Source organism: Akanthomyces muscarius (assembly GCF_028009165.1).
Source record: "Akanthomyces muscarius strain Ve6 chromosome Unknown contig_15, whole genome shotgun sequence".
In the NCBI taxonomy this organism is placed as follows: Eukaryota; Fungi; Ascomycota; class Sordariomycetes; order Hypocreales; family Cordycipitaceae; genus Akanthomyces; species Akanthomyces muscarius.
In genome coordinates, this window is record NW_026611615.1 from 729,342 (window position 1) to 753,735 (window position 24,394).

The 24,394-nt window shown below is 53.5% G+C and overlaps 13 protein-coding genes across 14 annotated transcripts; 7 read left to right on the forward strand and 6 right to left on the reverse strand.

Moving 5' to 3' along the window:
* Nucleotides 1-166: 166 nt before the first annotated feature.
* LMH87_007971 (uncharacterized protein) lies at nucleotides 167-996 on the reverse strand (the record flags this gene model as incomplete). The annotated part of the gene is made up of 3 exons (XM_056201653.1): nucleotides 167-262; nucleotides 333-495; nucleotides 887-996. 3 exons carry the CDS (start codon nucleotides 994-996, stop codon nucleotides 167-169), a joined length of 369 nt encoding a protein of 122 aa, XP_056057843.1.
* Nucleotides 997-1,614: 618 nt separating this feature from the next.
* Nucleotides 1,615-2,251, forward strand: LMH87_007972 (uncharacterized protein; the record flags this gene model as incomplete). The annotated part of the gene is made up of 3 exons (XM_056201666.1): nucleotides 1,615-1,964; nucleotides 2,047-2,086; nucleotides 2,165-2,251. The coding sequence occupies 3 exons, from the start codon at nucleotides 1,615-1,617 to the stop codon at nucleotides 2,249-2,251; spliced, it is 477 nt and encodes a 158-aa protein (XP_056057844.1).
* A 940-nt stretch (nucleotides 2,252-3,191) lies between these two features.
* On the forward strand, nucleotides 3,192-4,369 carry LMH87_007973 (uncharacterized protein; the record flags this gene model as incomplete). Its single annotated transcript, XM_056201679.1, has 2 exons — nucleotides 3,192-3,540; nucleotides 3,591-4,369. The coding sequence occupies 2 exons, from the start codon at nucleotides 3,192-3,194 to the stop codon at nucleotides 4,367-4,369; spliced, it is 1,128 nt and encodes a 375-aa protein (XP_056057845.1).
* Nucleotides 4,370-5,109: 740 nt separating this feature from the next.
* LMH87_007974 (uncharacterized protein) lies at nucleotides 5,110-5,915 on the forward strand (the record flags this gene model as incomplete). The annotated part of the gene is made up of 7 exons (XM_056201692.1): nucleotides 5,110-5,144; nucleotides 5,200-5,218; nucleotides 5,299-5,442; nucleotides 5,514-5,522; nucleotides 5,643-5,687; nucleotides 5,742-5,751; nucleotides 5,803-5,915. 7 exons carry the CDS (start codon nucleotides 5,110-5,112, stop codon nucleotides 5,913-5,915), a joined length of 375 nt encoding a protein of 124 aa, XP_056057846.1.
* Nucleotides 5,916-6,095: 180 nt separating this feature from the next.
* On the reverse strand, nucleotides 6,096-6,938 carry LMH87_007975 (uncharacterized protein; the record flags this gene model as incomplete). Of its 2 annotated transcripts, XM_056201705.1 has the most annotated exons (3): nucleotides 6,096-6,117; nucleotides 6,172-6,481; nucleotides 6,593-6,938. In XM_056201705.1, 3 exons carry the CDS (start codon nucleotides 6,936-6,938, stop codon nucleotides 6,096-6,098), a joined length of 678 nt encoding a protein of 225 aa, XP_056057847.1. The 2 variants fall into 2 exon arrangements, with proteins under 2 accessions (XP_056057847.1, XP_056057848.1); XM_056201706.1 differs by lacking the exon at nucleotides 6,096-6,117 and having other exon boundaries at nucleotides 6,168-6,481.
* A 2,961-nt stretch (nucleotides 6,939-9,899) lies between these two features.
* On the forward strand, nucleotides 9,900-10,677 carry LMH87_007976 (uncharacterized protein; the record flags this gene model as incomplete). Its single annotated transcript, XM_056201718.1, has 3 exons — nucleotides 9,900-9,953; nucleotides 10,097-10,602; nucleotides 10,653-10,677. 3 exons carry the CDS (start codon nucleotides 9,900-9,902, stop codon nucleotides 10,675-10,677), a joined length of 585 nt encoding a protein of 194 aa, XP_056057849.1.
* A 190-nt stretch (nucleotides 10,678-10,867) lies between these two features.
* On the reverse strand, nucleotides 10,868-11,323 carry LMH87_007977 (uncharacterized protein; the record flags this gene model as incomplete). Its single annotated transcript, XM_056201729.1, has 1 exon — nucleotides 10,868-11,323. One exon carries the CDS (start codon nucleotides 11,321-11,323, stop codon nucleotides 10,868-10,870), a length of 456 nt encoding a protein of 151 aa, XP_056057850.1.
* A 799-nt stretch (nucleotides 11,324-12,122) lies between these two features.
* Nucleotides 12,123-12,868, forward strand: LMH87_007978 (uncharacterized protein; the record flags this gene model as incomplete). The annotated part of the gene is made up of 2 exons (XM_056201740.1): nucleotides 12,123-12,435; nucleotides 12,495-12,868. The coding sequence occupies 2 exons, from the start codon at nucleotides 12,123-12,125 to the stop codon at nucleotides 12,866-12,868; spliced, it is 687 nt and encodes a 228-aa protein (XP_056057851.1).
* Nucleotides 12,869-13,176: 308 nt separating this feature from the next.
* On the reverse strand, nucleotides 13,177-15,418 carry LMH87_007979 (uncharacterized protein; the record flags this gene model as incomplete). The annotated part of the gene is made up of 2 exons (XM_056201751.1): nucleotides 13,177-13,304; nucleotides 13,366-15,418. The coding sequence occupies 2 exons, from the start codon at nucleotides 15,416-15,418 to the stop codon at nucleotides 13,177-13,179; spliced, it is 2,181 nt and encodes a 726-aa protein (XP_056057852.1).
* Nucleotides 15,419-16,033: 615 nt separating this feature from the next.
* Nucleotides 16,034-17,447, reverse strand: LMH87_007980 (uncharacterized protein; the record flags this gene model as incomplete). The annotated part of the gene is made up of 3 exons (XM_056201762.1): nucleotides 16,034-16,130; nucleotides 16,179-17,279; nucleotides 17,350-17,447. The coding sequence occupies 3 exons, from the start codon at nucleotides 17,445-17,447 to the stop codon at nucleotides 16,034-16,036; spliced, it is 1,296 nt and encodes a 431-aa protein (XP_056057853.1).
* Nucleotides 17,448-18,421: 974 nt separating this feature from the next.
* Nucleotides 18,422-19,760, forward strand: LMH87_007981 (uncharacterized protein; the record flags this gene model as incomplete). The annotated part of the gene is made up of 3 exons (XM_056201773.1): nucleotides 18,422-18,499; nucleotides 18,557-18,645; nucleotides 18,701-19,760. The coding sequence occupies 3 exons, from the start codon at nucleotides 18,422-18,424 to the stop codon at nucleotides 19,758-19,760; spliced, it is 1,227 nt and encodes a 408-aa protein (XP_056057854.1).
* A 233-nt stretch (nucleotides 19,761-19,993) lies between these two features.
* On the reverse strand, nucleotides 19,994-21,121 carry LMH87_007982 (uncharacterized protein; the record flags this gene model as incomplete). The annotated part of the gene is made up of 2 exons (XM_056201784.1): nucleotides 19,994-20,281; nucleotides 20,360-21,121. The coding sequence occupies 2 exons, from the start codon at nucleotides 21,119-21,121 to the stop codon at nucleotides 19,994-19,996; spliced, it is 1,050 nt and encodes a 349-aa protein (XP_056057855.1).
* Nucleotides 21,122-22,439: 1,318 nt separating this feature from the next.
* On the forward strand, nucleotides 22,440-24,168 carry LMH87_007983 (uncharacterized protein; the record flags this gene model as incomplete). Its single annotated transcript, XM_056201797.1, has 4 exons — nucleotides 22,440-22,676; nucleotides 22,735-23,857; nucleotides 24,024-24,104; nucleotides 24,164-24,168. 4 exons carry the CDS (start codon nucleotides 22,440-22,442, stop codon nucleotides 24,166-24,168), a joined length of 1,446 nt encoding a protein of 481 aa, XP_056057856.1.
* Nucleotides 24,169-24,394: the final 226 nt, after the last annotated feature.

Sequence of the window (24,394 nt, forward strand, 5' to 3'; positions counted from 1 at the left end):
CAAGACCTAGTTGTCTATACATAGGATACACAGGACCCGAAGCCAAGTCCATACTTAATAGTTTAATGTCTTGCTCGCTTTCCGGACCTTTTTGTTTTCTTGGAACTTCTTTCCCTCCTTCGCTCTCTATATAAACAAGGGGTTTTTTTTCAGTTCTAAGAATAGTTTAGTGCTTCTTGATGACGGTCATGGAGTCGAGCGCATCCTTTTCGGCGAGCTCAGCCTCGACCTGAGCGATGATGTTGCGAAGGTACGGGGTATCCTATTTTACGCCAGTCAGTATGATGAAAATTGTCGACGGTCGAAGGACGAAGATGGAAGTGGTAAGTTACCTCCTCGGCCGTAGTCCAGTCCTCCTTGGGGAGCAGCTTGTGCTGGTAGCTGCACTGGGTGGCACGGCGGATACGGTAGATACGGTCGTATGACTCCTGGCTAGAAAGGCGTCTGATGGCAATTTGGACGGCCTCGCGCTCCTCCTCGAGGAGGTCATCAAATCTGTTTGTAGATATGCGGTTAGCATGCGGCTCTGGCTGAGCGGGCGATTTCCCCTCGGCTTCATGTGAGGCGACGCGATTTTCGGATTCGAGGGCTGCTTTGGTAATGGTTTCATGTCGAAGAATCGTCAACGGTGCAATTGGGGTGGTTGAGAAGTCAGGGTTGCGCGGATAACGCTGAGCTGACTCCTTGCCGCACGGGCTGCGCATGAACCCGGTCGGGGGCTGCGAAAATGTGCCACTGTCCACCAAGTGAACAATTGGCCACGAATGACCAGAAATTACATTGCCTCGGTTCGATTCCGGCTGTCGTGGCGCTTGTTGGCATCGCGCAGTCGTCGTTCCTCGGGAAGCTGGGGGAAATTATCGCCGGAAAATTGAGCAATTCGTACCTCAGGCCCAGCTTGCGGTAGCCGGCGGCATTGGCGTACCAGGTGGCAGCAGGCATCAGCATCTTGGTGAGCCATGGGCGGCGCAGGACAAAGGGGGCGAGAGAGACCATGGTTACTGCGTGTCGTTGGACTGAGTTGCGTGGTTGTCTGGTGCAGTGCAGTGGGCGAGGGATACTAAGGTGAGGCCGGTTTTGCGCGCAGAGGAAAGACGATGGGTCATCAGCGGTTATCTGATTGGCCATGTGGCTTTGGTGCAGGTATGCTTTAGTTTGGCGCTGGGAGAGCTCGGGATGTCACGTGACAGTCCGGACACGAATAGCCGCAGGTGGTACACCTTTTTACTGAGTACAACCTTCTACAACCCGTCTCAAGTTTTTACACGATAGCTTCAATCGATTGATAATTAAGTTGGGAGATTCAGTCTCAGGATCATCAGCCTGATCCGCTCAGGTTTTTGGCATATTTTTGTGGTGACTCCTCATCCTGCGGAGGGCAGTGCGCCCACAGACGGCGTTTTTGTTTCGGACATTCCGCTGTTGCTGTGCTGATGGCGTCTACTAGCTCAAGCAGCAGAAATTTAAATCTGACAGGCGTCGGATGGCATATTTCTCTCGTCCTTTATTAAATCTCGTACAGTTGTCAAATTCTCTACGTACTGACTACTTTCTCAATTGAGCCCGCGTACTTCCACAGCTTCCGAAACTGTATCATAAGATTTACCTCACAACATGATCACCCTCTCCCAAATCGCAACCGGCCTCGTTGCCGCCGAGCACGTCTACATCCTCGTCTTGGAAATGTTTCTCTGGACGACACCCCGCGGTCTCAGAACGTTCAAGCTCGACAAAGATTTTGCGGAAAAGAGCAAGGCGCTCGCCGCCAACCAAGGGCTCTACAACGGCTTCTTGGCGGCCGGCTTGGCCTGGAGTCTGCTGCACCCGGTGCCGGTTTTTGCGCAGGAGCTGCGCCTTTTTTTCCTGTCCAATGTCGTCGTGGCCGGTGCGTACGGCGGCGCGACAGCGACGAGGAGGATCTGGACAGTGCAGATGATGCCGGGCCTGGTATCCTTTGCATTGACGTACTTTGGGCTATGAGGGATGGTCCGGTGTCAAACTGTTGGTGCAACTGGTTGAGCAGTATCCGTAGCTATTGTTGAGAAGCTATTTCTTCCTTGTTGGCGCGTGGGCTCCGTTATTACTGGTATGTCTCAGATCCGAGGTAGTCGACGGGAGCGGCGTTTATCAGGGCTGTTTTCGAGGGACCATACTTACTTTGTAGTCGAGAAATTTTACATTATGGTCGCACGAAATGAATTCACATGTTGAAGATAGACACGTCTTTGACGTTCTCAAAATAATCCTGTAGTCATTCCACATCGTGCCGAAATGATGCCACTGGGACAGCCATAGCAGGTAGGGATTGTGACATCACCAGCCTCAATGCCGGAGCACGAGCAGGAAGCTGCAGCAGGGTTCTCGACAGTAGAAATTACAGCAAAAAAACATCGGCAGTCTCTTAATTAGCAATATTAGTTTCTGCTCTCACATTTTCATGTCTCCCCGCTTGCAAGCGTTGATAGAGGTGCCAACACTTGCTTGTCGGTCGCCCACCCTTGTTCCGTTAGCAGTTCCACCCTCACTATCCACTGTCAACCAAGCTCTCACCTGCTCTGCGTGGTTACCTTTCCCACTTTCCTCCCACACTTTCCCCGGCAGCATATCATATCACCGGTTCTTTGCCGGCCGAGCACTCCCGCGACTGGCTCCCACGACTTTCTACCTCATCTGCGTCTGCCCGAATACTACTGGTGGCGCCGTAGTCGTTAGCCCGCTGCCGCCGCTAGAACGAAGCTACAGAAGTCGCCGCGGAAGGAAAAAAAAGCTACCACAGCGAGAGAGGCGTTTGCTCCCCCGCAGCAGCCGAAAGTCGGCCGCCCTGTTCATTTCCCATGCGAGCATAACCGCCAGACGCCATTCTCGGATGCATCGATTTCGACACAGAATTTGACCAGAATCGAAATTCGCACGTCGCTCTACTATTCTCCGCCGACGCACCGTCCCACGAGGCTCCTTCGACGTTCCTCTAGCCCACGTCGAAGTCCTCGGAGACGGTGTGCTATCCACGGAATTCGACCGGACCACCTCCCGTCACCCTAAGCAAGATACCGACATCGCCAGCATATCATCCTGTCGTCTCGATCGCTACATCTGTCGCTCCTGGCATGTCTCACGATCAACGCCCTCAATCCCGGCCTATCCCGACCGCAGGGCATGCGACACCGCCGTACGCTTCCGCAAACCCCACGATGAACCGACAACAGGCCGAGGGGCCCTCGCCCCTGCAGAAGTGGGCGGCCAGAGCCTCAGAGTCGCAGTTTAATGCTATCGCCGGTGCGCTCGGTGGTTTTACCTCGGGCGTGGTAACTTGCCCGCTCGATGTTATCAAGACCAAGCTCCAGGCGCAGGCCGCCGTCAAGGCTGGCCACTCGCGTATGTACAATGGCCTGGTTGGCACGGCCAGTGTGATCTGGCGAGAAGAGGGTATTCGAGGCATGTACCGTGGTCTGGGGCCGATTGTTCTCGGCTATCTCCCTACCTGGGCAGTCTGGTTCACAGTGTACAACAAATCCAAAGTGTACCTGGCCGACTATCACCGTAAGAATCTTCGACAATAGCGATATATATTTTTACTGACAGCATGATAGACAATGTCCATCTTATAAATTTCTGGTCTTCTATTATTGCAGGAGCTAGCAGCACCATTGCTACCAACCCGATCTGGGTAATCAAGACCCGGCTCATGTCACAGAGCAACCCCAACGCCCACCGTAACGATCATCCCAGGCCCGGCAACACACCAACCGCGCGCCCAACACTACACACAGCCTGGCACTATCGGTCAACGCTCGATGCCGCTCGCAAAATGTACAGCTCCGAGGGCCTCCTCTCCTTCTACTCGGGCCTAACACCGGCACTCCTTGGTTTGACCCACGTGGCGGTGCAATTCCCAACCTACGAATACCTCAAGACGAGGTTTACCGGACAAGGCATGGGTGAGCCAGAGGCCCCTGGCGAGCAGGCCCATTGGTCTGGTATCTTGTCCGCGTCAATATTATCCAAGATTCTCGCCAGCAGCGCAACATACCCGCACGAAGTGATTCGCACACGACTTCAAACGCAACGGCGACCCGTAGCAGGCGAGCAGTACCTACAGGGTCTCGGTGTCGCCACACCAGGGGTCCAAGCACAAGCCAACTCTAGCTCGAGTTATACGCCAAAGTACAAGGGCATTGTTATGACCTTTCGCACCATATTACGAGAAGAAGGCTGGCGGGCATTCTACGCCGGTCTCGGAACCAACATGATGCGCGCAGTGCCGGCAGCAACAGTGACAATGCTCACCTACGAGTTTGTCATGCGCGAGCTGCGACACGCCCGAGCAGAAGGACGTGCCGGCTTGGGGCTGTCGGTGGAACACAAGTGAAGGGAACAATATGGCGTTAATCATGGAGGTTTTTGGCTCGAGAATAGAGTCTACAAAAGGCTAGAGCGCATCTTCTGAGGGGAGGTGTTGGCATAATCGCGAGCTGGCTGTCCTGTATAGCCTGATCCCTTTGGGAAGACGAGTTGGCAGCAGGTTACTGTACGGTCTAGAACCCTTTTTGTTACTTTCATGTTCTTTTGGCGGGTTGAAACGATCTGAAAACAACCCCGGGCAAAGGCACCTTGACATTTACGATACTTTTTATTGGGCATGGTATTTCGCATTCTGACTATTAATATTCCTTCTTTTGGTATTTCATTATCGATGGTGGGGCTGCGTAGATGATTGGGAAGAGGACGCGGGTTAGAAAGACATTTATGTACATATATTGCGAAATAAAGACGGAAGAATTCCTCCTCGTTTACTGGCATGGGCAAAGCGCTAATTGAATTATGAGTCAAGCAGCAGGCAGGCCGGTCAAGGACACAAGCAACACTTTTCGAACATTCAGCTAGAGCCCTAACCATTCGCCACCCTTTACCTGTCTACTCGTCATGTATTCGCTTTCGTTGCTCGACTCAACAGCTGGCTAGTGACCGTGGCGCCATGTCCTGGGCGAATGCAGAAATGGGGTAACATGATGCGAAGCTATGCGTAATGACACAGAAGTCTCCTGATGTCACCGAAATGTCTCCTCCGAGTACTAATAAACGTGCCGGTTTCCCAATGTAGGCAACACCATGAAGGATGGAATCCTGCCGTTTTTTTGTGGCTGGTAGCATGCCTCGTCCGTGGCGCTTGCCTGCGGCACTGAGACACTTATAAAAGAGGTCTTCTCGCCGAGCCAGGGTATACATTTTTTTTTCATCTTCCCCTAATCCTCTCCTTGATCAAAAATCAAGAAACCTCTAGTCTGATTTACGATGAAGTTCACTCTTGCCATCCTCGCCATTGCCACGGCCGTCATCGCCGCCCCCGTTGAGAAGACCAACTGCGATGGTTTCTGTACGGACGAGTACGCTCCTATCACCTGCTCCAACGGTGTCGTCTACGGTAACGCTTGCAGGCTCAACGTATGTTTTCTGTCTCCAGCATAGCCTTGTTGTTCCGATTTGAATATGTGACTAATATTACTGGACTGCAGAATGCCAAGGTATGATATCCGTGGGCGCTGCAGGCTAACTATGCGAAGCAGGCTTGCTAACTGATATGTAGCAGGTAACTAGTCTACCAAAAACTGACATTTCAAATCGAAGGTTAACACGACGCGCAGTGCGACCCTCGCGCCTTTGACGGCGTCACCTGCAGCGCTGGCGACGTGAGCTAAGAAGTCGCTGCGGCTCTCTCGGCTATGCCTGTCTGTTGATCGCAGGCTTTTTGTTGTAAGCACTGTGTGCGCAAATCAGGTCTGGACTTACTGACAGCATCCCAAGTTCCTTATTCGGGGGGTAGCGTCTCAATGGCTGCGAACGCGAGGCATTCGCTGTTGTCAGGACAGTTAGCTGTTGGGCAGGTCGGCATCAAAAATCCCCGCGTCGGCATTTAGAGCTAGCCAATGTTAACAGACAGCTTTGAAGCATGACTGCCGCTGGAATGCAGTGACTGTTTATATAATCTCGATACAAATCCATAAAATAAATGCTATACATGCTCTTTTATCATCCCGTCTCAACCTTGTGCGATTCCATCACAGTTCCAACATGGTCACCGTGTTTCTCCCTGTCCATCAGAGTAAGGTCCCCATACTCCTTTCCGTGTATAACTCAGCCTAGGAGACCCAATCCGTACGACAAGAGACCTACTTCTCAAGCTCCTCAACAAGCGCCTTGACGCGATCGAAGGTGCCTTGGGGGCTGCCCCCCTCGGCCACGAGCACTTTGCCGTCCTTGCTAATGACAAAGACGCCGCGCTGGGTACCCTTGGGGCTCTTCTTGAGGCCGATGGCGTCGATCAGAGTATAGTCTGGGTCACAAAGCAGCGGGTACTGCAGCTTCTTGTTGGTCTGGAAGGCAGTGTTGGCCTTGGGAGAGTCGGCGCTAAGGCCGTAAATGGCGAGGCCGTCGGCGGTGAGGGTCTCGTACGCATCGCGAAAGAAGCAGACCTGCTTGGTGCCTGTTTCAACTACTGTCAGTACATCGTCGGAAAGGGGTGAGCAAGGGCTGCGAGCAGCTGCCCAAGCTTGAACATGCGCGAGCGCGTCGCGTCGCGGGGGATCCAACTTACAGCCAGGCGTGGAAGCCTTGGGATAGGTGAAAATCACAACACCAGACTTGCTCTCGTCGACGAGCTTCTTCAGCGTCGTCTTTTCGCCGTCGTTGGTCTCGACCTCACCGCCAAAGTCGTCGAGGCTGACAAGATCGCCGACAGCTACCTGCTTGGCACCCTTGGCTGTCGCGGGCAAAGGAGCGGCCACAGCAGAGGCCTCCTTCTCGGGCGCGGACTCTTTCTTTTGCGCGGTCGCTTTCTTGGGAGCTGCCGCTTTCTTGGCAGCAGCGGCAACGGCCTTCTTGGGAGCCGGCGGGGCGGGCGCGGGCTCAGGCGCCTTGCGCTTGCGAAGCGTAGGAGGCATTGCGACAGCTGTGTATGTGTGTTTTGCGCGAGATAAATTAAAGAGCGAGGGGTCTTGTCAATCTTGGTACAACGCAGATGCCTAGCAATTACGGCGATGGCGAACAGAGACGAGAGACTGCTGCGGCAGGAGAGCTGAGGAAAGGGTCGGGAAGTAATAATGAAATGAGAAAGAGGGCGAAGGAGCGAGCGAGCGAGCGAGCTTGAGCGCGGGCGGGAGAGCTGCGGTGGTGTGGGATGTGCGACAGATTGCGCCAGCAAACTACCAACCCCCCAATTTAGCTGCATGCATCTCCTGTATGCAAATAGCGAAATCAATGACTGGCTTTTCTTTTCCTTCTCGGTTTCCTTTCCTTTTCCGACTTTCTACGGCGTTTGCGCACTTGGCGCCCACCGTACGACGCAGCACGCTGCATGGAGCTAAGGCCTGGCAGCCTGTTTGGAACAGCCATCAAGCTGGCAATCTCTGCGCAGCACTCGCTACACAGCACGAACACGGATTTAATCAGGCGAAATGATTACGGGTGGCCAGAATTGTCCTAGAAGCAGTTTTTTTCTCTCAAAGTTCCCAATCAGAATGACCCGGGAAATAGACCGCTGTCATGCAAACCCCCCTCCCAGGCAGCCCCCGTCCAACCATGGGGCCATGATATGATTGCGAGTCCAGACCGTTACCGCGGGGCGATTTACCAGCTGCACACCTCTCTTTGATCCTCCCAAACGAAAACCCGCTCACCCCGGCCACTGTTGCATCCCAGCTCAGTCTAGCCGTTTGTACCAGTAATTCAGGCCCTACAGACTAGCTTCCGTCAATCAGCTACTCCAGCTCACCGGCGCACAACAGCCGGTCCAGGGGTTGGTTGCTTTGCATCAGACGCTTCGGGCGCTCCCACGTTTCGCCCCTAGCCTGCCCGTTGTTGTTTGGTTTTTTTTGGTCTTTTTTCTTGGTGGTTCAAGAGATAAACTGCTCAGATAATGGATCCAAGAGTAAGCAGCCTGGCACAGTTAAGAAACCTCAAACCTGACTATTGTAGAAATTCATGGCCCCGGCCGCCGCTTTCGCCATGGCCACTGTGCTGTTTGTGTACGAAACCCTCACGCAACCGACCTCGCTTCTCGCTCATACATGTCGCTAACAATACTGTAGCTATACGCGATCTTCTATCCGCGCTGCTCGAAGTCAGACTGTATGCAAAGCCGGGACCAAAGAAACGCAGACACCTGCTGACAAGCTGCAGCGCCGAGCATAATTGCAAAACGCGGCACCGGCAGCGGCAATAGAACTAAGCAACTCCGAATTCAGCAAACGACTGTTACCATCTATTGATACAATCGAGATGGCTTTACGTCGACAGACCATTACAAGCATATTCTTTACGTAATTCAGACTCGCTCAATCCCACCAAAGATTTCGGCTGGCCGCCTGTGCTTGCCACTGGTCAGGACGATTGACATACGCATGACGCGCTCCGAACATCGAGCCTTCGCCAAATCATAATCCAGTATATACATGAGCCGAGACGGATACTCACGCTCTGCTGAGACTTGAGGACTTCGCAGCTGCGACCACGTCATAGTCAGGTCAAACTGGCCAGCACCGGGCCAGCGAGGCCAGCACAAAGCGCGTCTGCGCTTTGCCCGCCCTCCGCATAAATAAGACCCCGCCGAACCATCAGTTGCACCAATCCGGCGCATCTCTTTAGCACAGTACACAGCTCGCCTAGAAATTCATGTCGCGTGGCATGTTCTCCTCGTGGTAGTTGAGCAGATCCTGCCACGCCACGTTGATGCATCGGACGCGCGCAAGACGGTGCGGCAGAGCTAGCTGCGCAAAGTACAGAAACTAGTCCGCGTAAGTAAAGTTAAATGTGTTCTGGCTGTGCAACATGTCGACGGTTTACGAGTACATGAGCCTGCAAGTTTGCAGAAGAGGACGAGGTGCGCCAGCTATGCGCAGTGAGGGAGCTCGTATCTCGTAGGTATGTAACGCTATAGGGCGTAAAGCGCGTGAAATGGGGAGAGTATTCATTATCGTCTCGTGTGGACTTCAATCTCTGTCTCAAGCGTGTCTACTTTGGGGCAGGCGAAGGCGCACAATTTCTTGTGTAGCTATACAGGTCATGTGTAGCAGTTGCCCGCCGAGCACATGCAGTCGTACCCGGATCCGCTCTTTCGCGGGTAGTCGTGACAGGAGCCTGGTATGGGTTTGATCGGAGTCTCGGCACTGCATTATGTTTCGTTTGCTCGCCTGGGCAGAGGAGATGAATGGAACAGACGGCGCCGCGGAGGCTTCGCTTTTTCTTGGGTGGTGAGCGGCTGCGCCGGCGGTGTACTTCTCCAAGCCTGATTTCTCTTTCTGGCATTTGACTCGCTCAAAGCACTGCGGCGCACCACCTGTAATGTTTCTGGCCACTGGGTACTTGTGCATGTGAAAGGTGGTTGCCAGTGACGTTGATATAAACTGGCAGCGAGTCTAATAAGCCACAATGGTGGTGAGCCATGGCGCAATGGACACAAATTTCGGGTCAAATAAACGGTTTAAGGTGGTCACCAAATTTTGCTACATTGTGTGGTGTTATTTTTTGCATGAATGTTTCGAGCTGTTGGATTTTCCATGATATGACGTGAGGGAAAAAGTGCTTTCAAACGCGGATGTGCGGAGGTGTATCCGCAGCTACTCATACAAAATAGGGACATTAACCAAACGGCCTCATATTTCGCTAGCCACTTCAGTTAATGTGCTTGTTACTTTCGACAGTATTTCAGGTTCTCTCTGGTAAACTTCACCGTCCAAGTGCTTCGACAGCACATCTAATTTTGGACATGCGGCTCCAGGGTAGGCTCTTCGGCAAATTGGCGGCTAAACTCTAACCAATCCCACCATCGGCAATAGCAACGCAACTCTCACCACCAAAGCTCACCACGACACTCTCTCCTCCAGCACCAAACCATCCACGCCAACATGTCGGCCAATGCGGTAGCCAAAGCCGCGGGCGGCGTTGTTTCCATCGCCAAGGTAAGCAAGCCTTTTGCAAGCCTCATGTCAATTGGATGCGCATGCGACTGCAATTTCCCTCGACAATAAAAAAATTACCCTCACGCAGCCCGCGAAACCGAACACAACGAACCGAAGCTGACCACACACGACTCCCCGAACAGAAGCAAACTCTTCAGTCGACCGGCATCTGGGAGTCGTTCCGCAAAGCCCTCGCGATTGACCCCAACCGCTCCAATGGCGTGCCGCTGAACCCGTACTACCGCCTTCCTGCGCCAGGCTCCAACGACCCGGCGTCGTTTGAGGATCCCGTCACGCTACCCGCGGGTGACATTGCCGGCAACCCCTACTGGAAGCGCGACACGCGTCGCAACTACCCACAGCTCAGCGTTGTCAGCCAGGCTGACGTCGTGAGCCTGCTGACTGTCGGCAGCGCTGTCAACCCCAAGGTCGAGCTGATTGGCGAGGCAGGTGAGAAGGCTCTCGTGGCTGCGCAGCAAGAGGGCCAGACGACCGGCCTGGCCAAGGCGTTGGCCAAGGCCACCCCCAAGGACGTCGCCAAGGATCTATTCGTCAATGGCCTTCCGCCGCTGCCGAGCGGACAGTCGCTCTCCTCCGGAGAGTGGAACGTGCACAAGTATGAGCTGACGGACCGGTCGTATCCTGATGGGTAAGTCTTCGACAGACCGAACAATTGAACACGAGACTGACATTTCGCAGATACCCTTGCAGATCATTCCAATAGACGGAGAAGACATTGTATATAACTGGGGAGGCATAGACGCCTAGCCTTTTCTCTTTTGTACTGTGACATCAATAAAGCTAGTTTTGCAACACATCTCTGAAACCAGTGATTCGTGTTGAGTCTATTTCTAATGCTCCCAAGTGGTCCGGAAACTCCAAACGCCGCAAGTCTCATAACATCGTAATGAGGCTTAGCAAATCATCTTTTCGACGACCTTGGCTTTGCCCTGCGCACGCTTAAAGCGGTCGTCAAAGTCTTGTACAGCCTCGTCCACATTGGATGTAGATAACGTTTCCGGCTCGACCAGGGCGTAGACCATTTTGATATTCTTGCCAAGCCTCGCGTTGTCTGGTAATGTCGGCAGCGTGCAGGCCTGCTTGGGTTGTTCTGTGTCTGCCGCAGCTGAAGCGCCCGCAGCTGAGCTGGAAGATGTGGTGTTCTGTGATGATGGGAGACGGTTTGCCCAGACGATGGCGCGGCTGGCAAGGCGACCGCTCTCGAGAAACTTGTCAAAGCCGGTGCTCATGCCAAACTGGCGCCCCTCGACGCGCCCGGCGGCCTCGCCATCCTCGAGGCCCTGCTGGTAGCCTTGCCGGTAGAAGCGGTCTTCGAGGGTGAAGACGTCGTCGAATGGATCGGACGCCATCTTGTGGCGAAGGGAGGTGAGGTGCTTTGAGCGAGGCTGCAAGACGCAAGTTTGTCATGAAGGCGCTGTAGAAATATCTGTCACCCCACCATCTGCAGCATGGTGGCGGGGCATGACGAGGTGTTAGCAATTTGCAGCATTTATGCAGGCTTAATAAATGATATATCGAGAATTTCTCATAATGTCATACTGTGACTATTATAATCATCGGATATTTTATTTCGAAGCGCACCAGGCCGAATACCGGACTTCATACACGATCCAGAGGAGATGTGCCTGATTGCGTCTCCCCTGCTTTTGGACAATGGCTTGTGTTGCAACAGATCTACAAAGTTACACGACGGCTCACATCCCAACCACCCATGCAGACTTGATCTTTCCGATTTTTTTTTGGGGTGGTTAACACTTTCTCGATCGCTTCCCATCCGTGGCCTTGCTCACCATCTCGCCGTCGAAGACGCATTGGGTTCCACTTTTTACAGACGCTGGTAGTGGCTGGTAGTTAGGTAGGTAGTGGGGGAGCGACGAAGCATCGGCGAGCTTCATTTTCGTACTCAGTAAAGAGCCTTTGCATCCGACCACTACCACCGCTCCTCGTCCGCTCCCTCCCCCGAATCGCGACCTCTGACTGGACCAGGTATCTTATACGTCCCGTCGTTACCTCTCCTCGCCCGGAAGCCGACGTTCAGACTCCGTCCTCGCATCGAATCCGCTATCTCGCGACACATTACCCTCTCCGTCCCTCGTCACTACTCGGCCTCTGCAGATACCTTCCTCAACGCTCGACCTCCAGCCCGCTATGGATATTCGCCCCTTGCGCAACTCGGATCTGCCGCTGATCCAGCACGCCAATCTCGAGAACCTCCCCGAGAACTACTTCCTAAAGTACTACCTTTACCATAGTCTGTCGTGGCCGCAGCTCAGCTTCGTGGCCGTCGATGTTTCCCGCCCGTCCCAGGACCCATACGACTACCCGAAGATTGTCGGCTATGTCATTGCAAAGATGGAGGAGGAGCCGTCGGACGGTATCCCCCACGGCCACATTACCAGCCTGAGCGTCATGCGCACGCATCGCCGGCTGGGCATTGCCGAGAAGCTTATGCGTCAGAGTCGTAAGTGGAAGGAGGACTGGAGAATGTAAAGGGATATTGCTAACTTCTTGCGACGTTAGAACTCGCCATGGTGGAAACGTACCAGGCCAGATACGTCTCCCTCCACGTTCGCGTATCCAACGTGGCCGCCCGCCACCTTTACGAGACGACGCTGGGCTTCAAAATTGAAAAGCCCGAAGCCAAGTACTACGCCGACGGCGAAGATGCGCTCTCTATGCGACTGGACCTCGACTACATAAAGAAGCAGATTGAGGCTGAGGAGGAGAGCGAGGAGGCAGCGGCGGCGGCGCAGACCAATGGCAGTAGTAAGACCAATGGCGAGCACCTGGACGAGGGCGAGGCGGTCGGCGAGGTAGGCCGCGATCCGGAGGCTGGAAAGAAGCCTATGAAGTTCAAGATTCCTGTGGGTCGGAACAAGGAGGCGAGCAAGTAGAGCAGTTGTGCTTTCGTTGTTTTTAACATCTTCAAGGGTTAGATAAGAGGGCGGATTTGCATATATGTGTTTGCGATGTTAGGGTTTAGACAAAATGAATTGTTTCTCGGCGAGCGATAGATATGGAATGCCATGACTATTACTGGTATATATTGATAAATCCGAAATAACTTGCAGGCTTGAAAAATGCCAAATGGAAACGAGGGTGCCTAATTTGCCTAGGGGCTTCAAAATAAGATGAAGAACGACTTAACCCAAACCAGCGCGCGTCGCAAACTACCTGCTTAAACTATAAGGCAACTGGCAGATTACAATGGCAACAGTTTTGCATGATGAGCCGGAAAGAATCCGCTCTTGCCCTTGTACGTCCCATGCCACCATTCGTCCGAAGGAAACGTGACGTTGGTAATTTTGGCACCCTTTGTAAAGCTTAAAACTGGATTGAAAAAAAAGTTAGTCCCTTAACTCGTCCCTTCAAGCGGAAGCAGTCCACTCACGGTCTTTTGATGTCGTCCAGTATACACCCTTTGTTATGACCGATCTCTCGGGAGTAACATGCGAGCCCACAACATGGCGCGCATACTCCTCATCAGCATCCATCCGCAGAGATTCTAGCGATTGCATCATGGACGCAATGGCGCTTTGGATCGCGTCCTTTCCGGGCCCTTCGAACATGTTGTCGGCCTTTTCCTGCTGCTTGCGTATGGCGTCTTCGATGCCCTGCGCCGCCGTGTACTTGGCCGCCAGCGCTGGATTCGGCGCAGGCGGCGCGTCGCCTTGTCGGTCGCTGTCAGACCGGCACCCTGGTGGTCCGTGACGATTGCGAGGGGGCCAAGCGCCGGGGAATCCGGCCCGGCCGAATCCACCCCGGCCGAATCCGCCACGTCCGTGATGAGACCAGCCGCCTCTACCACCAACTCCATGTTCATGGTGGCGTTGGTGAGGGTGGTGGTTATGGAGACGCATGGAGGGCGGGCAATGCATCCCGTGAGGCAGGGCGGGCATCGATGGCATAGCTGGCATGGCGGGCACAGCTGGCCCAGCGGGCACAGCTGGCATAGAACGGCCATGCGGTAGAGGAGGTACAAAGGGCACCGGGGGCATGTGTCCGCCGTGCCGTCTCGCTTCCTTCTCTGCCCGTCGCACATCCCTTTGCGACCTCTTCATGTCTCTCCTCCACTGCTTGCGTTCACGCTTTTCCTGCCGACGCTGCTTTTTGCGTGCGCTGCGAGTACCGCGCTGCGTTTTGCGCTGCTCGCGTTGGATCTGCTTCCACTGCTTCAATAGCATCTTGATCTGTGCCTTGAGCTCCCTCTTATCCGTGGTGGGGTTGGCGGTGTGAAACTTGGCGAGACTGAGCTCGTTTTTGAGCCAGACTACATCCGTGTTGGTGCGAAGGTGACTGGGCTTGGAGGTCCAATCCCGTAAAATGTTGAGATAAGCAGGCAATTGCTGCTCGCGCACCTCGTCGTAGTCGGGTAGTGAATCTAGCGAAGAGACGCTAGAGCTTGAAGATGTAGACGATGCTGATGAGACCGAGGAGGCAGATCGATCCCGAGCCGTGCCTTTACCTTTGCCTGTCATGTTGTCACTGGCTTGAGCTCTCCCACGCGTGGGTTCAGCATCTGGCACGCTACGTGACGACGGTCCCGCTCCTGCATCCTGCAATATCCCCGGCGCGTCACCATCATGACCCGCCGTTCGAATGCCATTGGCATCCATAATGAGAGAGCCAAGGCGGATACCCCTGCCATCCATGACGAATTTCTTGCCATACGCGATGCCGCCGGCGTCGATCCTGAAAGACGACGCATTCGGCCACCACCCACTACCAGGGGCCGGTTGCTCTTCCCCATCCCGCGCAGTCGCACCATAATCAACCTCGTCGTCCTCGCTTGCGGCAATACTAATGGTGATGCCTCGTGGCGTAAAGAAGCCATCGTTCCACTCATGAACGGTGGCCATCGCATTCGCCTGTCGCTGGGCCTCATCCTGTAAAGCCTCAGGGCCGGCTGTGCGCATCATATGCCGCTGGAGCTCAGCCTGCGAGCGTCCACTGCTCACACTGTCGCCGGCTTCGCTTTCCGCCTCGGCGCGGAGTTTGCGCTCCAGGATAACATCGTTTCCGCGCGTGGTGTGATCTGGCAGTAAAAAGTTGATGAATGTGGCCCAGTCCTGCGCATTAATGTCACGCTTCTCCCAGTCGCTCGGAAAGGGAAAATCATCGGGCAGTGACTGCGTCTCGAGATGCAGCGCATGCACGAGCGTCGACTGGGGAATCACACCTGGCGGCGGCGGGGGTCTTGTCTCAAAGTACAGGTCGGCGCCGGCTTGCGGAATGCCAGTGATGACGCTACGGGAGTTGGTTGTGCGGGGGGTATCTGGGGGAGTGTAGATAATTTCTTCGTTTGACGACATGCGGGATGTCACGTCGTCGGCTAGGGTGGGCGGCGCTGACGGGACAGCACCAGCACCAGAGTTGGAATATATGTCTGTCTCTGAGTATGGCGGCGGTGCATCGCCGCCGTGAAGAGGTGCAGCGCCAGACATGATGGCCCGGAGATGGTCAGTATCACGCAGTTGACTGAAAGCGATACAAATGTTGGAGGGAGGAGAATAACTCAGATCGTTCGCTACCTCGCCAACGTCACTTAACCACGGTTGCCTGTTCGGCCAGCCGTGGCGGGCAGTGGGCAGCCTTGCTGGGCTGGGGCCAACGCAGTGAGTTGCGCGTCTCCTCTCAGCCCTGTGGGCGGGCTTGCGTCAGCCTCCTGGGTGATTGGACGGGCCACGACATCATCCGTAAGAAGCGGGGAGCTAGACCAAGACTACATATGCTCGGCATCATTTACCGAGCATGAGGATTTTTATCGGCCATAAAACGTGTTTCGTGAGCAGCTGCTATTCTGTGCTGCTGCATACAATAGAGTCGTTTCGCTGGCCGTTTACAGTGGCTTCAGTCCGTTGACGTTGAGTAGATGCTACCCCGACTCACTCTTCAACAACATTATTACGGTATACTTACTGTCGAGTCGGCGGAGAATCTCATGGCTTAGCATCACGCGAAGTAGATGCTAATATGTGGTTTGGGTATTGAGCCTTGAGGGAAAGAATCTATATGGAGTGTCTACCACCTCTCTTGCTGCAGTTACTGTGCCGTGCTAATCAAACCATACGTTCTCCAACCAAATCAAAATTAACATCTTGATGTTTGTAATGGTCAGCAATAATACTGGACAAGTAGTCGCGTGAGTGTGTGCCCCTGACAACGATTAGTACTGCCCAAAGACGGCCTCGGCGATAGACTTACAGGTTTGTAATGTATGTATTAATGAATGTAGAAGGCACCATTTCTGTCAGAGCGGAGCGAATCTCGACATTGTTCACCATAGTACCGTTGGAAAAGTTAACAAAGCTTGACGAGTCTCCCCACTCGATGAGACTATCCTCCGCAAACGGATTAGCAGGACTGAGCTTGTATACACCGCTTAGCACTATAACGGCAGTGCCATGCTCCTTAGCGGCGCGCGCAATGGCTGCAGACCCGGCTGTGGCCATGACGCTGCCGTTGGCCACAATGGCCTTGGCACCAAGAATCACCTTATCCACGCGGGACATGTAGGCCGTCAGGCCCGAGTTGTGAATGTTGATGACGGTGATGCCAGCTGCCGTCAGCTTCTTACGGAACGCAGCGTGCGGCACTTCGGTGATGGGTTTGCTGGGAGCTTCGATGGCCAGAAACAGCGTAAATTTTCTCTTTTGAGCGGCGCGTAGGATGAAACGCTCGACCGTGGTGGACGGACGGTATGTCAGGACAAAATCACCGGGCCGAATCTGCGCATCGGCGAGAGCCGCAATCTGATCATCCACCTGGCTGATTTCGTCCATAATCTCCTCGATGCCATCAATGACTTCAGATCGCAGGGCATGGATCTGGCTGTAAGTGCCCTTCCATGTTGTCGGCGTCGAGGTGCCCGAGTTGTGAAAGGGCGAACCAGGGCCGCTCGAGGCGAGGTCAACATCGGGCGAGGCAGAGAGGAGGTGGAAGAGAGTCTTGGGCAGACCGGCCGAGCTGAGCGTCGAGCTAAGCTGGGGTCGCGGCTTAGGAGACGCATAGCCGTCCGTGTCGGGGCGGGCGGCAGGCACCGATGCCTCACTTTGTGTCTCATCTTCTGGATCGTGGCGCTCTTCAGCGGCTTCGTCGCGGATCAGGCCGAGCACGCGGCGCACAATGTTGCCGATGGCGAGTTCTGTAGGCTGTGCCTTGACGAGTCGACGGCCGACCTGGGAAACGTTGTCGATGAGGACGTCGACGTCCTGCCATTTCGAGCGCGCGACGACTTGGAGAAGGATATGGGCAGTGGCGATGGCGCAGGGTTCGGAACCCTTGATCTGGCGTCTCTTGAGGAGGCTATACCCTTGTTAGTTGACGGTTTGTTCCTCGCTACATAATGATGGGTAAGAGTAAGAGTTTAGCGTACGAGAGGAGGTTCTCGACAGAGGCATCGAGGGGCTGACCCTTGAGCGACTTTATTAGCTTGTCAAGATCAGGCGCATAGCCTGCTGATACCGACGGCATCGCGTGGGTGAGCTCTGGCAGCAATCGCGAGCTGCGGAAATTTTATGTTTTGCGATGTGCAGACCCGATTGTTGGGGCTACGGTACGAGTAATGAGTCGTTGTAGATCAAATCACGGATATGTATCCGTGTCTTCCGGTATTGAACAGGTCAATTATAGCGCAAGCTGTTTTTGGACGTGGAGAGCGGCGTTGCGCAACCAAGGGAGCCAGCTGTCAAGGTTTGGCGATGGTGGTGACTCAAATCTCAAATTGACTGGTGAAGATGGCGGGCGGGGCTGCTAGGGCGATGCGCTGCGAGACACAGGCACTGTGCGGCGGCGAGCCGTGGGGATCCGGTTCATGCGGTTCATTGGTAGGTAACATATGCCATTAAATAGAGTCGGCGAATTGCTTTTCTTCTTTTTGTCGTCTTTTCAGCTTGCTGATCCTCAACATCCCCGTTTTCTTGGAGTTTCCTTTGAAGCTATCTTTCTGAGTTTGTTCATAGCCTTCGTTGATTAGCCAATAGTAGGAAATTGCCAGTAAGGAAGCAGATGCTTCTCGTTCAGATCAGACACTTGCCATGGTTGTAGTATTCTGGATAGATGAACTTGTCATGCGCATGCCAAGGCCAGTCCAGTCGTGCAATCGCCACAGCAAATACCAGTACTCTGTATCCGTACAGCTTGACGCACTAAACTTGTCTACCTACCAGTAGAGTCCTAGACCGATAAGCGGAAGCCAGGGCCGTCCCCACTAAAATTGTTAACACGCTGGTCGGTTACAAAGCGCCTTTCTTGCTTCCTCGCCGCGCATTGTTTGTCTGTCTAGATTGACGCAACCTTTCTCTCCTTGATACTCACCCTCTCTGCAATTGGCCTGGATGTAGAGTAGTCACTCCTTTATATACGTGCCGAACTCTTGATCTGGAAACCATCTGTCATTGTTTTATTCAGCAACCTGTCCCGAATCCGGCTCTCTCCTACTGGTAACAATGTTAGCCAAGATTGCCGGGCTGGTGCTGCTGCTCTCACTATTGCAGCTTGTGCTCTGCGCCGAGGACTACTACAAGGTGCGCCGCATGACTGCTGCAATTCAAAATCTTCAAGACTGATACTTAGTTCTGCAGATTCTTGGCGTCGACAGGTCTGCCAACGACAAGCAATTAAAAACGGCCTACCGCCAGCTGTCCAAAAAGTTTCACCCAGACAAGAACCCGTACGCCGACGTCCGCTCTGATGGTTTACAAAACGCGATACTAATCCGATTATAGTGGTGATGATACCGCCAAGGAAAAGTTCGTTTCCGTGTCCGAAGCCTACGAAGTCTTGAGCGACCCCGAAACTCGCCAAATCTACGATCGACACGGACACGAGGGCGTGCAGAATAAGCGCAATGGAGGAGGGGGCGGCGGCGACCCGTTTGATCTCTTCAGCCGATTCTTCGGTGGCCACGGCCACTTTGGCGCTTCTCCTGGCGAGCCGCGCGGGCATAACGTCGAGGTCAAGGTCGAAATTTCTCTCCGCGACTTTTACAACGGTGCCACAAGCGAGTTCCAGTGGAACAAGCAACATATTTGCGAGACATGCGAGGGTACCGGAAGTAAAGATAAACAAGTCGACCACTGCTCTACCTGTAATGGCCACGGAGTGCGCATTGTCAAAAAGCAGCTTGCTCCTGGCATGTTTCAGCAGATGCAGATGCGCTGCGACGCGTGCGGCGGCCGAGGAAAGACGATCCGGAATGTATGCCCGACATGCCACGGCATGCGAGTCGAAAAGAAACCCACGACGGTAACACTCAAGATTGACCGCGGTGCAAAGCGCGACTCGCGTGTCGCCTACGAAAACGAAGCCGACGAGAGCCCCGACTGGGTCGCTGGCGATTTGCTGGTCACATTGGCAGAGAAAAGCCCTTCACCAGAGGACAATCCCGACCACGTTGATGGTGTCTTCTTCCGCCGCAAAGGTGACGATCTCTACTGGACCGAGGTGCTCAGCTTGCGCGAAGCCTGGATGGGCGACTGGACTCGGAACCTCACACATCTTGACCGGCATGTGGTGCGCCTAGGCCGCGAACGAGGGCAAGTGGTTCAGAGCGGCCATGTCGAGACGGTCATTGGCGAGGGAATGCCCAAATGGCACGAAGATGGTGATTCCGTCTACCACAAACACGAATTTGGCAACTTGTACGTAACTTACGAAGTTGTGCTGCCCGACCAGATGGACAAGGCTATGGAAAAAGACTTTTGGGTGCTGTGGGAAAAGTGGCGGAAGAAGAAGGGCATTGATCTACACGAGGATAGCGGCCGACCTGCACACGACGAGCTGTGATGAGTAAAGGAGCAATGTACTTGTTATCGACTGCATATTTGAGGCGGCGCAGAATATAGATGAAGAGTTGCACGGTGGCGTTTTAGAGTGTGGGTTTTTCATGAGATACCTCGGAAATAGACTCAAATTTGTACATATCAGGCAGAACTTGGCGATTCAGGCAAATCCCCTGTGTTAATATAATAGGAGCCCAACGAGAACACAGGTAGTCCGTTTCGGCGACCGTCACCGAATTACTTCTGAGCTTTAATTCTAAGAATGGCCTTGCCAAAGTTTTTGCCCTCGAGCATGTCGACGAAGCCCTCGGCCGCCTTATCAATGCCATCGGTAAAGTGCAGCTTCGACTTAAACGTGCCATCGGCCAGCCAAGAGCTCAGTTTCTCCTGGTGCTCCTGGAAGTAGTCGGGACCGAAGCCGGGTGTACCAACAAGGAAGCCTTGCATAAGGATTTGCTTCGCAATAAGTTGGAAGAGGTTCTGGATGCCAGCGCGCTCGCTCGCGTCTTGGTTGTACCCGCTAATCTGTTCAAATGTGTCAGTCTAATTACTTTCTTGTGTTGAAATTTTGCCTTTTCGACCAAGGATTGCTGAAACACATACCATGCCACAGACGGGAATTCTGCCGCCCACTTTCATGTTGTCGAGCGCGGCCACGAGATGCTCGCCGCCAACATTTTCGTAGTAGATGTCGATGCCCTCTGGGGCGAGACGCGACAGGGCATCGGCGGGCTTCTCCTTCTTGTAGTTGAAGCCAACGTCAAAACCGAGCTCCTTAGTGATAAAGTCCAGCTTCTCATCTGAGCCGACTGAGCCAATGACGGTCAAGCCCTCATGCTTGGCAATCTGGCCAACAATCTGGCCCACGGAGCCCGCTGCCGAACTGACAAAGATGGTCTCACCCTTCTTGGGCTTGCCAATCTTGTACAAACTCGACCATGCCGTCAGGCCGGACATGCCTAGCGGGCCCAAAAAGTACGACAGATCGACTTTGTGCGGGTTCGTAATCTTGTACGCCTGCACCTTGGCAGGGTCCTCGACACGCGCGTACTCGGCGATGGGTGTGTGCGCGCGCACAATGTCGCCCTCCTGGAAGTTGGGGCTGTCGCTCTTGAGCACCTGAGACAGCGTGGCGTTGGTGACGGGGTCGTTGATCTCGAAAGCGGCAGCATACGACTTCTTGCCGGCCTCGCGCATGCGGCCTCGGAGGTACGGGTCGTATGAGGCCTCGAGTACCTGGAGCACTAGGCCGCCCTTGGGAGGGGTCTCGAGGTCAATGTCGCGGTTCTCGACGACAAGGTCCTGACCGGGAACTGGCAGGCCCTTGGGGATTTGCTTGAAAATGAGGGTCTTGTTGGGCGCCATGTCTGCTGTGAAATGATATTTGTATATTAAAGGAAAAAGGGAACCAGGACCTAAGAAAACAGACGAAGGAGTGATGAGGTCAAAAAGTAGTATCGATGATGTATTACGGGGCAGAGCTATTTATGTAGGGGCTAGGTATTAAGCTTCATCTCAGCTAACAGTTTGCGGGCACCTTGCTGGTAGTTACCGACGTCGAGGAACTAAACACCAACTTTCCGGCAAGGGCAGCAATGCGGATTTATAAGCCGGCCTCGCTGCATCGATATTTCTAATCCTTCAACGTCGTAGTTACAGCCTGCTGCAACGGAGACTATGGTCGGTGATCAATGACCTATGCCGAGGCACAAACCCACTTATTGAAGCCCACCATGGCAAGCTCCGGAAACAGCTTTTTTTTGGCACATTCTGCCGCAACAAGAAGACCAAAGCGTAACCATGTATGCGTGCTGTACGTTCTCCAGCAGCAGATCTCCGTCGAGTGTACAAGCTTCTACCCCTGTTTGTGTGATTGGACAGCTGCCGTCGCGTGTTAGCACACCTAATGTAAGTAGCGATTATCAGATCTTGTCATCGCCGCTGGGTAGCCCGACCGTCCCTACGGACTTGTTTTCCGTGTTCGGAAGCAGCTCCGTCTCCGTCGTGGCCCACCTCACGGACCTGCCTTCCGTCGGAAGCTCCTCAACTCCGCAAGCTCGGGGGCCTACGAGGACGGCGGACTTTTTTTTCTTACACTCTGTCCAAGTCATGAACAGAGTGGCGTGCTGTATCGAACACCGACGTCTCCGCAGTCCTACAGATTGGCTGCGCCACTTGCGATCGTAATGGCCGCCTTTCCGCGTATTGTCCGGTCGATGTGCTTTGCGCTAGCTTGGGTACCTAAAGCAAGTGTACGAATGCAAGTATATGCCTTTATGATGCGATAAATTCTCGGCGCCTTTCGACTTGTCGGCCGCGAGTTCGTGATAGTCGCTGTCTAGGTCTACAACTCCTAGCGTGCTGAGGTTGGGGCTAACTTTACAACAGTCGCGATTGAATGGAGACTAATATTGTTTGAGACATCGGACGCGTCTGAACACACGCTTTCAGAAAGCGCTTCCATACGGTCCAATTTGCGAAGGATACAATCTCGTGTTTATACACAGATTATTCCAGAAATTCAGATTCAATTGACTACGCGCCGAGGCCCCTGCTCTCATCTCTTGTAAGTCAGCCCAAAACAACTTCGACCTACATTACTAGCTGAGCCTGACGCGCCATGCACTAGTTTGGCACAGGAAGCTATATCAGTCATTTCCAGTTACTGGCGACTAAGATAAACATGGAAAAGGCTTCATTTTGCGCTAGCCAACATCGGCAGTCAGCCGGCACAAAAGGTACCGTGGAGGAAGACGATGTATACCCAATCCACTTGCAAGATTTCAATTTTCGGAAACTCATCATGGTTTGCACGCTCCGATTTGACCATGTGCTTGACGCTTATAAGCTGCATACCGCCTTGGCACGGTTGTTGGAGAAGAGTGATTGGCGGAAGCTTGGAGGACGAGTACGGTGTCGGGTGAGTTGCCATTGTCCAGGCACGCTTCTTGTGCAGTACCATGCTTATTATCGTCTAGTCCGACGGAAAATTGGAAATTCACGTACCGCAGAAGTTTTCCATCGAGAGACCGCCGGTGAGATTCTCGCACGACGACCTGACCGATACACTTGTTGCGGATCATGAACTCGCCAGCAAGCTGCCATTCCCAACAGAGGGCATCAGTGTGCAGCCGAACCAGTACAACTTAATCGAGCTGGGGGTCGCGCAAGATGCACCAAAAACCTTTGATCAGATGATGGACCGTGACGTGCCGCAAATGTCTCTACACATTGTCTCATTCCAGGACGCAACACTCGTCAGTATTGGCTGGCCACACTCAGTCATGGGCGGACAGGGTTTCGGCGACTTCCTGCGCGCGTGGTCGCTCATGGTGGAGGGCAGGGAGAGTGAAGTCCCGCGGCTTCTAGGCACGAAAGAGGATGTGCTCTTGCAGGCCGAAAACAACGATTTCGCTGCTCCGGAGGAGGAATGGGTCGTTCAAAAATGCCGTTTGATTGGGATGAACCTCGTATTGTTTCTCCTGCGGTTTGTCTGGAGCCTGTTCTGGACCCCTCGGGAAGTGAAGACTGTCTTCCTCCCCAAAAAGGCACTAAACAAGCTACAGCTGGCATGTCGCGATGAGATCTCCTCCGATACGTCGCTGGAAGTGGTTGGCAGCGGGGACAGACCTTACGAAGACGAATCGGTGCTTCTAGCATACTTCGCGAGACTTGCCGCTTCCACAGTCTATAGTCACAGGCCCATCACCTTGGTCAACTTTCTGAAGGGTAGGCAGCTGCTGTCATCGATACGGCAAGAAAACGCCAGCGGAGTCAATGTCCAAAATATGACTGGATATGCCTTTTCATTCCTGACAGGCAAGGCTGCGAGTGGCAGCGGACTCGGTGTCCTGGTAAGGGAGAATGCCCGCCACATGCGCGAGCAGTCTACTGAACAACAATATCTGAGTTTTCTGCGAATTTATCGTCGCGCAACACAAAATGGTGGCACATTCAAACTCTTTTATGGTCCACGAGATGCACATGTCATTGTGTGTAATAGCTTCCTCGAGGAGGACCTCCTAGGCACCGTCAACTTTGAGGCCGCGGCACTGACGGAGCACAGCACGTCGGGAGACACCCCGCCTGGAACTATGACATGTCTGTACTACCACATCATGAATAACCGCCTGGGTTGTGGCCCAGATTGTATTTATCTTCTTGGGAAAGACTGGGCAGGCAATCTTTGGGCTACCGCGGCCTTGCCTCGCAAGACATGGCAAAACATAGACCTGGCTCTGAAGCACTATGACTAATTTTTGGCCAGGTCAGCGTCGCCAGCCACAAGCCAATCGTGGCTATAGGGTTGATCAATACAAAGGAAAATATCCGGCGGCGTATGAGCAAGGTGATTTAACCAGGAGGTGAAATACGTAGTTGAGTTGAATGCACTAAATAGCGATTTAGCTTAGTCGCGAACGCCTTAGCCACCAACTTCCAGAAGCCGGTCATATTCAAGGCGAAGTACAATTTGCATCCCAAGGGCTATAATTCAGCATAAGGCTTCGGTGGATTTAACAATTCTCAATCTTAACTACTATAAGATCTGTTTAAATTACTTTGTAAAATATCAGTATAGAATCCTGGTATTAATCAAGGATTTCTACTTGCAACTTTACCATCTAATAATTGTCTGTA